The 16,290-nt window shown below is 41.0% G+C and overlaps 2 protein-coding genes across 3 annotated transcripts in view; one reads left to right on the forward strand and one right to left on the reverse strand.

Annotated features, from left to right (window-relative positions):
- The window catches only part of LOC101851154, a 10,296-nt gene extending 6,931 nt beyond the window's left edge, over positions 1-3,365 (forward strand). The window contains exon 2 of the mRNA XM_005110197.3: positions 1,517-3,365. Coding sequence (XP_005110254.1) covers positions 1,564-2,964 — 1,401 coding nt within the window. The 5' untranslated portion in view covers positions 1,517-1,563 and the 3' untranslated portion in view covers positions 2,965-3,365. The remainder of the gene's footprint in view (positions 1-1,516) is intronic.
- Positions 3,366-8,515: 5,150 nt separating this feature from the next.
- Positions 8,516-16,290, reverse strand: part of LOC101851374 (BTB/POZ domain-containing protein At5g03250) — a 12,158-nt gene continuing 4,383 nt past the window's right edge. For both annotated transcript variants that reach the window (XM_005110199.3, XM_005110198.3), the window contains exons 3-6: positions 12,990-13,259; positions 12,214-12,322; positions 11,451-11,789; positions 8,516-10,833 (exon numbers count right to left, since the gene is read on the reverse strand). In XM_005110199.3, coding sequence (XP_005110256.1) covers positions 10,385-10,833; positions 11,451-11,789; positions 12,214-12,322; positions 12,990-13,259 — 1,167 coding nt within the window. In that variant the 3' untranslated portion in view covers positions 8,516-10,384. The remainder of the gene's footprint in view (positions 10,834-11,450; positions 11,790-12,213; positions 12,323-12,989; positions 13,260-16,290) is intronic.

Below are 16,290 nucleotides of genomic sequence, written 5' to 3' on the forward strand. Positions count from 1 at the left end.
CCCCACCCCCACACACACACACCCTCTTCCTCTTGTCTCGCTGATCAGTGTTGGCAGTTGAAGACACGAGCACTGTGTCCACAAAATTTTAAACCTATTATATAACCTCTTGACCTGAAAGCTGCCCCTCAAACAATCTGCCTGTCAGAGTGTTACTTACGATCCTGAACCCCATGCACCTCAGACAGAAAGGTTAGAAGTGGTTGACAAATGACAGCAGCTCCAACCCCTTTCTCGAAAGGGCTTCAATGAAAATAGTTTGCGTCTTCTTTCTCTGGTACTTTGTAATGCACGTAATTGTCCACAATTAACGTTTCGTTGACATAGGTTCGATATTGAGGTTAGAATCTTTTGTGTTGTTTCCTTTTGTTGTTGTTGTGTTGTTGTTATTTGGGTTGTTTTTGTTTGTTTGTTTGTTGTTGTTGATTTTGGGGGGAGGGGGTACGTTTGTTTGTCTTTCTTTTTCGGGGTGGTGATAGGTTGGAGGGGGTTGTTGTTTTTGTTTGTTTTGGTTTTTAGTAGTCGTCGTTGTTGGTTATTTATCTTTGGGGGGGGGTCGTTTTGACTTATATTTAGAAGGGGTGGGGCCAAGGTTTTTTTGTTTTTGCTTGGTTGTTGTTGTTGTTGTTGTTGTTGTTGTTGTTTCAATCTAACTTTTTCTGATAGTTTCTAGGTGACTGGGGGAGGGGTGTTGGTCGGTTAACATATGATAACAAGAAACACAGTGGTGTTTCTCATACGATACATGATTTGGGCGCATTAAGGAAATTAAGCTTAACTTAGCAAACATAAAGTCAGGTCAGTTCAATCCATTTTCCGTCCCCTGCCCTGGATACATCGTTATTTGCTTGAAATGCTATCTAGTTGAGAACAGCATTATATTCACATTAATAGCAAATTGTGGAAATGGCACGAGCTACTTAGTTTCAAGCACATCCTTATGATAACATACATTATCTGTATGCTAGGCCCAACAATCTATGCATAAAGTTCTTGCTCCTCTTGTGTCGGTCCCATGCCCAGAAGTTGTTCTGGGCGGGAAAACCTTAAATAAAAATAATGAAAGACTGCATGCGTTAGACTCTAATTAAGTTTAAGTGTATGGGTTCTTTTGAACTGAAAGACCCATATAAAACCCACAATGCATTTTGCGACGTGTCAGCTATCGTATTGTGCTTTCATCTCATTCATGACATTAACAAAGCGGTATTGCTGCAAACACTATTCAAGACAGGAGGCAAAGAACACAAAAGGCCAGTGCATAAATATTCTAAGACTAGGGCTGTTACCAGAGTTCATTACGCCCGCCTAGGCCTCCGTGCTTTTGAGAGTTTTTTAGTTGTTTTTTCTTAATATTTTAATGGTTTGTTGTTGTTGTTGTTTGATTTGGTTAGGCTTAGTTTGGGTGGGGGTGGGGGGGTTGCACCTACGTTTATGAAATAACCCAAGAACCATGTTTAAAAAATATGTCTCTGTTTTGATTGACTGAATCTTGTCTTTTTATTTTCTTCTCCAGAATCCTGATGGCGCCATAAATGTGAAAAGATAGTCAACACTTCAGTCATGGCTCTATATTGGCGTTCCCCGTACAAGGAACACAGCCACGGGAGTTCTGGGGGTTTTGACAATACTCGGGCCGAGGTAAACTCTGCTCCCAAAAGTGCGCGGTCTGTATCAAGTGCCCGCACCCATCGCACCAGATTCTCCGACCCAGTGTCTCCTCAAGATTGGTTTGATAGTTCACTACCGACGGCTAAAAATCGAAAGCCGACAATTTTCAGGCGTGCGGGGGGTAGTCAGATTAAAGGAATTCTGAAAACGTCACCCGAAAGGACTTCCCAGCCTGAAGAAATGTTTTATAAGAATAAGGATCATGTCACTCATTCGTCAAACGACAGAAGAAAAGAGAAGAAAAAAGTTACTTTTGGGGGCGACAGTCCTGAGTCATCACTCTCTGAGTCAAAATTCCAACCTGTGAGAAGTTCATCAGCTCACCAAGTGAGACCTCATTTTGCTCCTACTTTGAACGAATTTGCGAGACAGAACTTAAAGAAACTGCTTGGTTTTGCCCAGATGGCAACGCTACCACCTGTGAGTGGGAAGGGACTTGCTCCTAAGACGGAAAGGCCAACGTCTTCGTCTTCAAACTGTAGGCATAGTCCAGACTTGCGATGTGCAAAGTGTTTTCAAGAGAACGATAAGGAAAACGGATCTCATTATGACAAATATGAAGCAAAAATATCGCAAGAGTCCCGTCCACCTTACCTTGAGCTAAACGAAGACGCTCATCCTTCCCAGCCAAAGATAAACGGCAACAACTGGACCGCTGAGCAAGAAACTCGGAAATCATTGAGTATAGGTTATGAGCGTGAGCCATCGCCCACAGACTCAAAACAGGAGCCAAGAAAAAGCCTAGACAGACACTGGACTAAATCTTTCGTGAAGTCAACAGATCGTCGAAAACGCAGTCGCCATCTCGCTGGGCGATACCCTTTCGCCGCGGGCACTATTTCAAGACATCGGATATCAGGTTTCATGTTTCAAACTGAGGAGAAAAACGTGTCTCCAGAAGAAATTGCTAATGACTTTATTAAGTTGCAAGTCTCTGGAGGTGGTAAAATAATCAGCAGCAAGTCAGGCGGGCATGAGCAAGCGGGTGCAACGGATAGTTTTGAAGCTCATACACCAGGAAGTGCTCGGTCTGATGGGTCCGGACACCGTGGTTATAAGATCCCCTCCACTGCCATCCACCCTCCCCACGGGACCGCTTCTCCCAGAAAGCCAGCGACGCCCAATACATTGAGAGTCAAATTCGGTGCTGCTGGGTTGGAAGGTCGGGATGAAGTGTACAATTTAGACAAAACATCTCAGATTTTGTCCTGGCTTCATGACGTGAAGCAGAAGGACGGATTCCAGCCTAGACACGCTCGGCTCTATGCTCTAGAGCCCCAACAATTGCATTAATCGAGTTTGACGTGTATCTAGAAAATTATATAAGAATGCTTTTTAGACTGAACAGGATTTCTTTTACATTGTACCTACAGCCACAGCTTTTATTGAATTTCATACATACCTTTTTTTTCTTGAACCGTCTTTTTCTTTTCCCATTGACTTCTCTTCAAAGAGTTGTAATGAAGGAAGAAGGGATTCGTACTTAGATATGACATTTTTAAAGTATTGTTGATCAACAACGGTCATTTTATCATGTTATTGTGAATGTGAGTGGATTTGCTGGTTTATTATTTTTAAAACAATTAAGTCACAAGACTCCATCTTATTAGTTTGGCCTGTAAAAGATATAATTAGAAAACAGAGTTTTTGCTGGCGTCGTGAAGCGTTGGAGTAAAGTGACTTACAACAGTCGACTTCTAGTCATGTTTTTGTGTACTATTTTTAAAGTTCTTGATGTCTTACATCGTAACTAAGAGGTCTTAAATTTGACCACCCGCTTAAAAGTTACCCCTGAAATGTTTAAAAATCGGATTGACCTTGAAATCCCTTTCATTCCAGGAAGTTTTTAGAATTGTTTTTTACTCATGAGTCCCAAGCTTCTCTGTCTATAGTCTACACCGATATCTGTAAGAAAGGAACACCATTTCCTTTCCCTATGTAAAGCAACCCAGATGTAGGAATATAATTATTAGGCCTAATGGTTTGTGGCTGAGCTATAACAGCCCCCCAAAAAACTTTTTTTAAATATGTTGTATACGTTGCAGTCTGCGAAAAAAAGCAACAAAAAATTATGCAGTTCACTGAGAATGACTAGTTCATTAATTCATTTCGGATTCTGGGGCTATTCTGAATTCCTGTACCCACTGATACTTGTATGCTTGCTTGAATTGGTTCCTATGTTGAGAGCGATATGACTTCGCTGGTTCCCGTCGTCCAACCTCTTCATATTGGACAAACAGGCACTCACATGGCTTCTCCAGGCTCAGCTGCCTTCATGACTACTGCTACAGTTTACCTTGTTGTATATTATGTCAACACGAGAAACGTTAACAGCATAGCCTTTGACAAACTTCTCACTCAAACAATACACCGCATTGACAACTTCGAATAGTAGCTCGCCATTACTGGTCGCTGTGGCCTTCCCAGTTTCTGAGCTAGGGTTGATGTGTCTCACTCAAGGGCGTAGGTTATCCTACTGTCAACCAATCTGGAATCCGTTTTACCACTGTGCTGTGTTACTTGATATTCTTCAAGAGCTTGTGTTACAAAATGCTAGATCACTAAGATCTGAAGGAGAGCAGAACAATTTGAGCTATCGCTGAAATATATATGCTTCATGTTGAAATTTGGTCGATTGGATCCCCATTTTATTTTACTGCTAGTTTGACGTCTTTTTTGCTTCTTTTTTTAGACCGCTGGGATAAGTGCTCTGCGATTTTTTTAAGGCTATTTTTATTCGCAGACGGATGACCAAAGTACAGTTTATTGGTAACCGCTGATTCCATAAAAACCTGAAATGAGGTTTCAGTGAGTAACTTCCTCCTGGGGCACGCCTACAAAATCATAATATTACCCGCACGTAATTCAATTTCAGTTATGAGAATACGTTGTAACTTTCAATTCTTTACGGTTTCTCCCCACCCATGATCGCATTATGCTCACCAAGGATCGGGAAGTGGGTGGTTGGCCAGTGCTCTGGTGTGGCTTGCTCCTTCTTCCCAATCAAACATCTGTCGTCCTTATCTCTCCTCCTTCTGTTTTTTGTGTTTGTTACTCTCTTGTAATGCTTCTACTCCTCGGCACTTGTGTGACCTAATTGTGTTGCTACAGCTGTAAAACTCGCACTAAAACAAGGCTCAGGAAAATATTTCCCATGATGAGAACAAAAACTTCAAGGTCAAATAAACTGGTCAACGACTTCGTGACAGTTGAAAATCGAAGTCCTGGGTATGGCTGTTGCTATAGCAAAATCGGTCTCGAGTGTGTGTGTGTGGGGAGGAGGGGTGGCAAGCAAGCTTTGATCCTTGTAAAAGATTACAGGCATCCCTCCTACTGATTGGGGACGCTCCGTTAAGTTTGTGTTTCACGCTCCTTTCAAACCCGTAAGGTTATTAAAGAAGCAGTGCCTACGTAACCTCCGCCTCCGAAAACTGTATAAAGTAAGTCGAGAGCCTTGAAAACTCCGCCAAACAAACCAAGCAGCCTACAAGAGAGTCCCGTTGGGGATTCGAATCGGAGTCATCTGCACCATAGCTCAACATTATACCAACTGGGATACAGCCCCCTCCTCTATCAGGTCAATTAAGACAACTGCAACCTGTATGTCTGGGGGGGGGGGGGTTCCAGAGGTTTTTTGTTAGTTTGTTTATTTTGTTTTGCTTTGTTTTGTTTTTGGGTTGTTGAATTTGTGTGTGTGTGGGGTTTTTTGTGTGGGGTTTTTTTTTTTTGGGGGGGGGGGTTATTGTAGTTGCTATTGATGTTGCTGTGGTGGTTGTTGTTGTTGTTGCTGTTGTTGGCGATTATGATGTTTTTGTGGTTGTTGTTGTTGTTGTTGTTGTTTTGTTGTTGGTGGTGGTTTTTAGCATAAGTCGCATTATGAATAGAAGAATTTAATATCATGTCGTCAGGTTGCCTTGACTTTTGGTAAAAGAACAAGAAAAACGGAATATATTTCGGATTTATTTTTGAATTTGGTTTTATTAGTCCAAGTTGAAAATTAAATGACAACTTTGAGGAGACAATATTAAAGTTATACTTTTATTAAATTCTTAAAGCTGAAATTATTTTAACTATGGGCAAGATTACAACTGTGTTGAGAGTCGGGCAGGATTTCATGAACTTCTCACACACGTTTTGTAAATTATTACAAACATCATTAGATGAACAAGATCATAGAGATTAGTAATCCAGCAATTACAGATCACAACAAACATGACAAATAAAGTGAACTCCAGTTGTGGGGCAAAGCTTGTCAGACCACAACTTTGAAGAGACTAGGAGAAAACAAAGTAAATTCTAAAGCCATGTGCTTATTCGAGAACGAAGTTAAGATTTGGGTTTTACCACAAAATTTGATTCTAAAGGATACGAGCCAGAGGTACCACAGAATACTAGGGTAGATTAGTACACAGCTGTTTTCACAAAAGCGAGTGCGTTATCCTTCAAATCTGTCCTAAATGGAAACTTATGTTGTATGATCACAAAATGCTCATCTAAGATCGGGAAAATATTTCCCACGAAAAGAAAATATACTGGAAAACGACGTCATGGAAATCGACAGTCGAAATGCAGTCCTGTCCAAGGCAGTTGCCATGACAAAATTGCTCTCGGGGAGGGGGGGGGAGGGGTTGGAGGTACAAGCAAGCTCAAAGATTGCGCGTATCCCTCCTTTAGAACGGGCACCTTCCTTGGGGGGTTTCACACTTTAAAATGTCATGGACAGAACTGTCACTGTTTTTCACTGCAAACGACTCGAAAGCGAAAGGTGATACTTTTTTTTAAAATGGTACAGTACACAGGCCACTGTTATATGCATAATAATATGTAGCATGATTAATTAGCTGCCGCATACGATTCTCTTACAACGATTTCACAAAGATATCATTTCTTCTGCTTGCCTAGGTATAGAGGCTTAAAGATTTAAAGAAACGTTTGTATAAAAACCAATCGCTTCAAGGTTGTGAGATAGAAAGAAAAGTCACAACATTCTTGTTAAAGAACTCAGGTTTATGAGTCTATAATTGGACAGCTAGCTACTGGCATCAGTAATATAAGGTATTACATATTATGTTTTATGAGAAAAATACCTCCCTAAAAGTGTGTATGGGATAGCCAACAAAGATATACAGTATTTTTAAAGTATAGAAAAGAAAAGTGCATTGTGGTAGTCATTGTGGTAGTTAGTCAAATACGTAAGGATCGCATAATGTATCCAAGATATACAAAGAACAGACGAATTTACGTGTACTTGTGAATATATCAAATATCACATATTATTAAGTCCACCTCGAACGATACGAACTCAATACTCATGAACATCCAAGCCGACACACACACACACACACACACACACACACACACACACACACACACACACACAAACTCGCACACGCGCGCGCGCACACACACACACACACACACACACACACACACACACACACATACACACACACGCACACACACACACACACACGCGCACACACACTCATATTACACAGGCACATAAATAAACATCATACACGAAGAAAGCAGGGCACATAAAAACATCGACAATCAAATAAGAAACTAACTTATACAGACGTAATAAATTAATCCTTTACTACATAAACACGTGCTCACGCGCTCGCACACGCACAAACATACACACACGCTCTCTCTCTCTCTCTCTCTCTCTCTCTCTCTCTCTCTCTCTCTCTCTCTCTCTCTCTCTCTCTCTCTCTCTCTCACACACACACACACACACACACACACACACACACACACACACTCATACCTCTCGCGGAAAGTTTTTTTTTAAATTGAGTACACAGACAGATAGACAGACAGACAGACAGACAGACAGACAGACAGACAGACAGACAGACAGACAGACAGACAGACAGACAGACAGACAGACAGACAGACAGACAGACAGACAGACAGACAGACAGAGACATTGACACTGATAGTGACAGACAGAAAGAAAGTTTGTTTACTGATACACGCAGATGATATACAAAGGCATACCTGTAAGTGAAAAGAGGTATTGTATTCTCATCAAATTGGTATCTATAAATGTATCAAAACATTATCACAGAATGCTTTCTTAAAATTAAAACTAAATAAAAGCGTCATCGGCAAAGACTAGGGTAAACGCTGAAACAATTATACAAATTACGAATATTTAAGCTGACTAAGGGCAAGCAGATATAAATGTGTACTTTATATGGTAGGCCTATCTCTTTCACTAAGTTTAAATTATTTCGAGGCTTCCCATAACAGGAGAGAGAGAGAGTAGAAATGGGTATGTCGGTTTACAGTGAGGTTATATCGTGTTATTCACACTGAAAACTTGTAATAGTAAACATAACTGGATTAATGTTTCAACAGTTTTCAGAAAATCTGTGATAGTGAAAGAGTTGGTTATTACATGATTTCTACGTCAGAATTATTTCTCCAAGACTATAAAGCGAAAGGAGATTAGAAAAATCGGTCCTTTGTCCTGCACTTTTGCCGTTGTCCTGTAGTTTGATTTTCTAAGTTTAAAGCTTATCAAACAAGGAGCGAAACGGTATTTCAGAAGTGATAGACTTGCCGACGACAAGATTTATCTACTATGTCAGGTATTGACCCGTTTGAATTCAAAAGGTTTTACATACAATGCGTCACATTTCAGCACCCTGAAGTCATTTATGTAAGACTCTCGAGAGCAGTTACAACTAGAAATACATCAGCCTCGACGTCCTTCCAAGTATTGATATGAACATCTTTACTCGTCTTTTTTTTTATGATTATTCATAATCATAATAATTTAAAATAGTAATTACATTGTATCATTAAGATTACTGGAAACCTTTTTTCATTCGTGCAGAATTCTCATTTGAAAGCTCAAAATCAACACACACAGGCTTTGCGGCGAAGTGACTATAAGTTGTCTACTGCAAAGTATGTGTGCTCAATGCAAGGTACTACTGGTACCAAAAGTGTGTTAACTTTCGGTGTTAACGTGAAGTTAGCGGAATGTACGGTAACTTCTGATGCTGAGGCAGGTGGCATAAGTTCGAAGACCTGGGATCGATTTCATGAACTTATCTTGTTGACTTTTTTTCTTTTGGTGAAGAACGTTTTCGAGCGCGTCTTCTAAACTGGACGAACATAACTAATAATCTATAAGTCCTGTTTCCTAAAGAATCTACTCCTATTCTGAGTTTAAATAGATCAAAACAAAAAAGTATCATTAGTGCATATGGTATACTAACTGTCAAAAAGGGGAGGAAAAAAACTGAGAAGCATTAGAATCCTTTCTGGTTCTTCACATATTGTCTGTCATTGAAATGCCTTTTAAGCTCTTCATTAAGAAGGAGCGTCAGATAAAGTGCTAAAATCTCGGGGTTTGTTTTGTTTTGATGTTTTGGGGTGGTTTTTTTAACTTAGACTTCTATGGCAATTCTAAAATGGAGCTTTGGCAGTTCCAGTGCTTTGTCTGGTATATGTGAGAGTCAACAGGTCAAAACTATTCGAACAGAATCGAGCTGTGGTTCTACCTGGTCACAATGAGAAAGCAAACATAGACCAGGCACTATTATAGTCGTGTTACTGCAAAAATGGCACCATCCACTCAAAGACAAGGCATCGGACGCATTTTAAAAGAAAATGGTGATATTGCAAGTACTGAATTATTCGAAGAAAAATGGTCAGAATCTAAATCTGTGCTGTTGCGTATATTAATGCAATCTGGCACAACCATCTCTCAAAAGGAAAATAGACCTTGGAACTCTTCTGCCATCCAAAGGCAAAGCGACGTAAGTGTACATTCCATGATTTTGATAAAAACGCGAAAAATCCAAGACATTTAATATTGAGATCAGTCACTTGCGTAGCTTTAGCACTTCAGAAATTTATATTTCGGATATGGATACGTCGTCCTGCCTTTGACATACGGATATAGGCAAGACTGGTATAACAAACCAACAAAACAAAACAAAAATTCGATTTTGTCAGAGTCGTCGCTTTACTTTGGGAGGACAATCTATTCTAAAGTCAATCCATGAGTGGATTCCCAAACTGACGTAGTTTCCAAGCTCGCTTTTTGTCTGAGAAGGCATAAGAGTCAGTGCACTGACAGAGCATCATAATAAACACAATTAAATCTCTTTCTGCGGAGGCGTTGGAGTGCCACTTCACTTGATTGTCCAATGCTTTACCCGTGGTGTTTGAAGAGAAACTTCATTGTTAATAGGAGTTAGAGTGCTACATTTGCAATCACTGCAAAATATTAAGTTTTCTGGACAGATTATACAGGAACATTTCTAATTGAAATGAAAAGGCATGACATAATGGTGGGGATGAAAATCATTTGGCGGTGAGCATTATCACCCCATTAATATTTTACATTAATTGTAAATTTCAAACACAGCTTCAAACAATATTGATACCTATCAGACTCATGTGTTACCGCAATTGTGCTTCTAATTTAATTTCATAACTGTGTTTCAAAGAGAAATAAATCTTTTCATTTTCAGATATTAGGATAAATGCTTTGCTGTATTACATTAAACGTTTAATTGAAATCATCTCTTACAGTTTCCCTAAAACTCTTCTCGCCCCATAATTGTGGCTAATGAACTAGGTTGAAGAGCACTGTTTTTGTACCTCCCCAATTCCGCCTTAAAATGCACTGATATTCATGAAAAATGGTCCATGTAAACCTCGTATCATAAACCCGACCAGCCACCTAAAACCTGCTAGTATAGTGAGAATACGGAAAGTAGGTTCTGTTAGAGGCGCTGCTGTGGTGATAATGGTGGTGGTGAGGCTGACCGCTGACCCTCTGGTGCCGCACACGCGGGTCCAGGCTTCGGAACGTACGGTCAAACTTGAACTCTAACTCGTCCTCCAAGGTGATATCGTGTTCCCTGTGTCCGCTGCCATAATGGTGACTTCCGTGGGTGTGACTTCCGCCTCCGACGGTGTTTGGCGACAGGCGAGTGAGGAGAGCGGGCCGGTAGCCTGTGTAAATGGGCAGAGCGAGCTTGTGTCTGGCCGCTGACAGAACGTTTTGCGCCGCTTCCATGGGATCTGGGCTGAGATGGTCGTCCGCATTGGTTACTTCGTCGTCATCGTCGTCGTCTTCATGACGCGGAGACTTGTTTGCCTTTGATCTGTCTGTACTCTCAGGGTAGCCTGTCATGAGAGAAGAACAAGTGGAATAACATGCCAAGTTCAATTGAGTTTGAAAACTAAAAAAAGAAAATGAAACTTTTATCAACAAAAGTGGACTGGGGGAAACGCTGAAGTGGTTGTTTCTCTTTGTTACAGTATCATCAATAAAATCACTAGTAGTCTTGCTGTTACTAACAGCATTGTCAACATTATCTCCAGCAGCCCTCCCACTATCTCTGGCACCGCCAACTCATCAGCAACAATTACTTTTAATATACCCTTCCGCCAACCCTCTATTCCTCCTCTTCCACTCTCATCCTCCACATCTAACTCATCATCATTATGATCATGATCATCCTCCACATCTAACTCATCATCATTATGATCATCATCATCATCATCATCATCATCATCATCATCATCATCATCATCATCATCATCATCATCATCATCATCATCATCATCTTGACTACCATCGTGACCACAAGTAACATAAAAAGGTTAAGAAAATTGAATATATACGTCATGTATTCCTAAATGCCACCCTTCTGCTCTTCCCTCCTTTCTTCTTTCCTCGATTGTAAGTATTTACTCGAATTTGCAGCTACCGTTTCAACAAAATATCTCTGTCTACCCACCTAGATCCAAGTTCCTGTCTCTGGAAGAAAAAGAAGACAGATGTCTAGCTCCGACAATCTGAGGGGGCGAAGTAGACGTCAACTGCTTAGTCTTACTTGAAGATGACGTAACGAGTTTCTGATACTTCTGAATCTCTTCCTCCTGCGTCTCTGCGATGTACTTGATGGACGCCAGCTCTGAGCGCAGTCTCCCACACAGCTTGATGGCGCTGCCCGCTACCACCGAGCCTGGGGCCACCTCTTCCTCCAGGGCCCGCTGTAGGTGTGTCTCCGACACCAGGTCAAAGTTGACCACCTCGGCTAGTTCTTTGCGCTGTTGTGGGGATAAACTGTCCTTTTCTGTGGTGAGCAAAAGATGGACAGAGGTGTTTTTGTGATTTGATTTGACTATCCATGTTTATAGCTGCTCTATGTTAAAACTCCAGTTTCAGAAACCCTAAGAGCCCGGGTATCATATTTTTACTCCGCCTTGTGGTTCCCGACAGTGATTTTTTTGTTTTCTTTTAGGGGTTTGAGGGGGTTTTGTTGTTTATTGTTAATTATTTTTTGGTGGGTCGCTCAACTATTTACTTTGCTACATGGACAAGGTAACCTTTTCTGGTGTAATTCTTTTTTAAATTCAAAACCATTCAAAACCATGTGTCTATTCAAAGTCATTGATTATTAAAAGCATCGATAAACACAGGCTTCTAGAGCGTCTTAAATGTTTACAAGTTAAGTCGACGATAAATAAGGGGAAAAGTTGCATTCTCTTAAGGCTTACCTGATTTCAGTACAAATTCCAGAACATCATAGAGTGAATCGTGCGACGTTCTAGGGTAATTCTTGGTAGCAGACGCCAGAAGTCGGAATGTTTCTGCGGTCAGCACCCCCTGCAAAATAAGTACATGTACGTAGCAGCTCTGTCACAGTATGACTAGGAGATGTACGTAGAGTATGTTGGCTAGTCTGTTATATAAGAGCGTTACATTTGTGTTGTAGTAAGAACAGAAAAAGAGCTTTTGAATATGCACATGCATTTCTGGTTTTTAATTCATTGCTGCTCCAGCAGGCATGATCATCTTGCCAAAATCATTGCTTTAAAATAATCGTTAATGTCGTCATCTTCATTTCTTGGATGATTTGTGTGAATATTACGGTCCTTATTTTCTAATTTTTATGAGCATAACAATCAAACTAAAAGACTTGTGGTCCGTGGATGTGTTGCGCGCCACACTGAACAAACAATCGAGGTCTTCAATTACAAATGTACTTGCTAATTCTATAGTAACAAAAACAATACGAAGTTGGTCTATATTGTAGAAAAGTAAGTGGTAAACCTGTTCGGCGTGGTGCAATTGTAGTCTAGGTCGGTTAATGGAACAAGTCTGAGCGAAAAGTGGGGAATGGATGGACGTGTGGTTGGACTTAATAATGCGGTTGAACGTATTGTTCGATAGATGCAGGAACGAACGGGTGAATGAATGGATAGACAGAGGGATTGATGGATGAACGAATGAGCGGGTGGACAATTTGGTGAATACACAAATTGTTTCATACCTTGGAGCTCATTTGAGCCATATAAGTGTCCACGAGCTTACATGCACGTTCTCGGTGTACTGTGATGCTACTACGTTTTGCCTTGCTGCTATCATCGGCTGTGCTGTCTTTTTCATCACCGGTTTCCTCGGCGTCCACAACAATATCGTGGAGAACAGACGGGGAGATGATGCACAAGTCTTCAGGTCCTAGGCGGGTCAGCATTTCCCCGGCTACTCGTACTAAGTGACCCCGACATTCACATCCTTTGGCTGTGGCTACTCGGAGAACCTGAAAAAGAAATTGTGGTTGGTGGGATGAAGACCATTAGCCCACAATAGTATAGCACTGACACTGTAATCAAGAGACGTTGAAACAGGATGGCAGTTTTACCTCTTCTTTGTTGCTGCCAAGAAACTCGAAAGTATAAGAGTATTTTAAGTAAATCGGTCTCTTTTCATCTCACTATAGTGGTCTGCCTTATGCCTAGTAGGACGTTTAACTTTTACAAAAACAGCCACGTACTTTAATATGACTCTTTAAGATTTTAAAAAAAAAAAAATCTAATAACTTTTGCTCATTCGAGTCTCTGTTGTTCATTTGTGTCTCTGGGTTTAATCCATTATGAATTATATCTACATTACTTTTTGTTGACATTGAATAATGACCTAGTGGTTAGGCTACCGGACTCGTAATCGTGAGGTTGCGGGTTTGGGGGTTCGAACCTCAGCTCGGTCCGACGTTGTGTCCTTGGGAAAGGAAATTTGCACGAATTTCCCACCTGGCTCAGTCCTTTCGGAGATTGACACAGATAGGGGCGTTAAAACTATACAATTTCACCATTTTGAATAATGAGGCACCAAGTTAGATTTGTTTTCTCTTGGGCGTGGGGAGGGAAGAGGAGGGTTTGGGAGAAGAGATGTTGGCAGGGGATTACGATTTCTTGGTCCATTGAGTAACGTAAGCTGGTGGTTATCTCTTTTATTGTGCCTTCTTTTGGAAAACGCTCAAAATGGCCCCTTCGTACTTGTTTGGAGGGGGGGGGGGTGTCCAAAGCCCAGTCGGCAGCTGATGAACCGTCAATTCTCACAAGTATCCACCCTGGAACTCTACAACCTTCCAACAAGAGATGTAAGACGGCACGGTTCAATTAATGTCCAATTGATCGCTTTTAAGCACAAGGGGGCTATCCAGAAAAATGCTGTTTTAAGAAAATCGAAGGTAAAGTTTTTGTCCCTTGTTCAGTGTCTTTAAAAGACAAGGAGAGTTTTCTCTATAACCAAACAAATATATACACCAATGAAACCAAACTTGTCCTATAGGTAAAACAATGCCCACTTTTGGTGTAGGTCAAGATTTCTGGAAATCCCCAGAATCTAGGTTAGCGCGCTTGTCCTAAAAAAAACGAGCAATTATGTAGATGCTGTCCTTCATTTGACGTTTTACAATCATGAAAGAAATTACCTGTGGCCATGCAAATGGTGTGCTTCAAGCTATGCGTTTCGTTCATGTAAGTGTTCACTCTCGAAATCCCTGTAACACTAGCCTACAGGCAAAGTCAGAAACAATAGTACACACATACAAATAAGAATCCCGATGAAAAAGACACGCTGGGGTGGCCGCCGTCCTTTCATCAACAATGGGTCTTTAAAAAGCGCTGATAAAAATGTACGCTTTAGACGAGATTGGTGAAAATGACAGTATATGATATTATTAAAAATGAATATCGTTTGCCGTCTTTATTTCTTTAAAGTTTTCAGCTTCGCAGCAATAAAATGCCAACTTTGCCAGAAAGCTTGGGTTGGGGGTAGGGGGAGAGTGAAGAGCAAATCTTTAAATGAACCGACTATGGAATTAAGACTTCCATATTACTTAATCTACATACAAAGACGACAAATGTAATATATCTAGAATCACATAACAAAACTGCCAGAAAGGGGTCTTGTCGCAAGGACGATCAAGCATAGACACGTAACATTCCCACCCCCACCCTCATCCTCACACCCTTTCCCAGCCCACCCACCCTCAAAATGACAAGCTTATATTCCAGTCCATTGGGCAAAGAAAAGCACGGCTATTCGACATGTCGCTCAACGAAGACAGGGTGGTCATTGTTGATACAGGGCGAGGAAAAGTGACAAGAAAATGCCAAAACGAATCAACAAGTATGAAGACATACCGAAGAACTAAGGCCATTTCAAGAACGGGTGAACTGGACTTATTGTCAACGAAAACTGGCCCCCTGCAGCACTTTTCTTTCACTTCTCCTGTATCAGGCTACGCAGGGCGCTAGCCAGTTCAGTCATTATGAATTGCTGTGAAAACCAAATGAACAGAAGCGACAAAAGAAAAAAAATGCAGCAGAGAGTGCTTTCAAAAGGACGGCCTTCATGCTTGAATGAAATATTCGCAATACTTCATTAACATTCGATGACCACCACTTCGTGTCATTCACGTTGGTTTTTTGGGGGGCACATTATCCTTTGACTATAGACAGCTATGGTACTGCGCAAGCTTTTCGAGATAACGAAACTTAATCTAGGTCTTCAAGGCTAGAAATACAAAGTCCTCCTGATAAGGTTGCGTATGCATGTTTACCTAGCAGATAATGCATGCAGGAATTGTAGCATGGTTTACATTTAGTTTTTACCAGGAATAGCATGAATTATTCAACGCCATGCTCTTTGTCCAAGAGAAAGATAACTTTTGTTCTTTTTACTCTTCACACCTACTGCTCTGATGCTCTCTCTCTCTCTCTCTCTCTCTCTCTCTCTCTCTCTCTATCTATCTCGCATACAAATACCATGATATTGAGATATTCCCACGAACTCTTCGGTTTCTCGTACAGAGATCACAACCAAGGAGGTAGTGCGAATTAGATTGTAGGCGTCTCGGGCCTCCAGACTTCAGAAAAAAAGACGCAATCTGAAGTGGTACGAGCACATCATAGTCATACAATCATCTGGACTGCCTAGGAGGCTAGGAGCACCCAGGAACTATTCGGAGACGCACTCCTGCACACAGATGCACTGCTTTGGGGGTTCAAACTGCGAGGGTTATTTTTTTTTGCTGCAAATCACACATACAGCCACAAATACTGTTGCAAATTAAGTCCCCACACAATATACTCTTTCACTTTCGCACAAAAAGACCACACAGAAGCATGAACATTATTTCCCTACCGTGTCCCTGTCCTCACCTTCCCTTTTCTCCTCCTCCTTCTCCACACCATGTGTGTTTGTGTGTCTTTGTGTGTGTGTGTTTGTGTGTTTGTGTGTGTGTATGTGTGTGTTAATGTGTGTGTATGTGTGTGTGTGTGTGT

This window comes from Aplysia californica, unplaced genomic scaffold, assembly GCF_000002075.1.
Source record: "Aplysia californica isolate F4 #8 unplaced genomic scaffold, AplCal3.0 scaffold00864, whole genome shotgun sequence".
NCBI lineage: Eukaryota > Metazoa > Mollusca > Gastropoda > Aplysiida > Aplysiidae > Aplysia > Aplysia californica.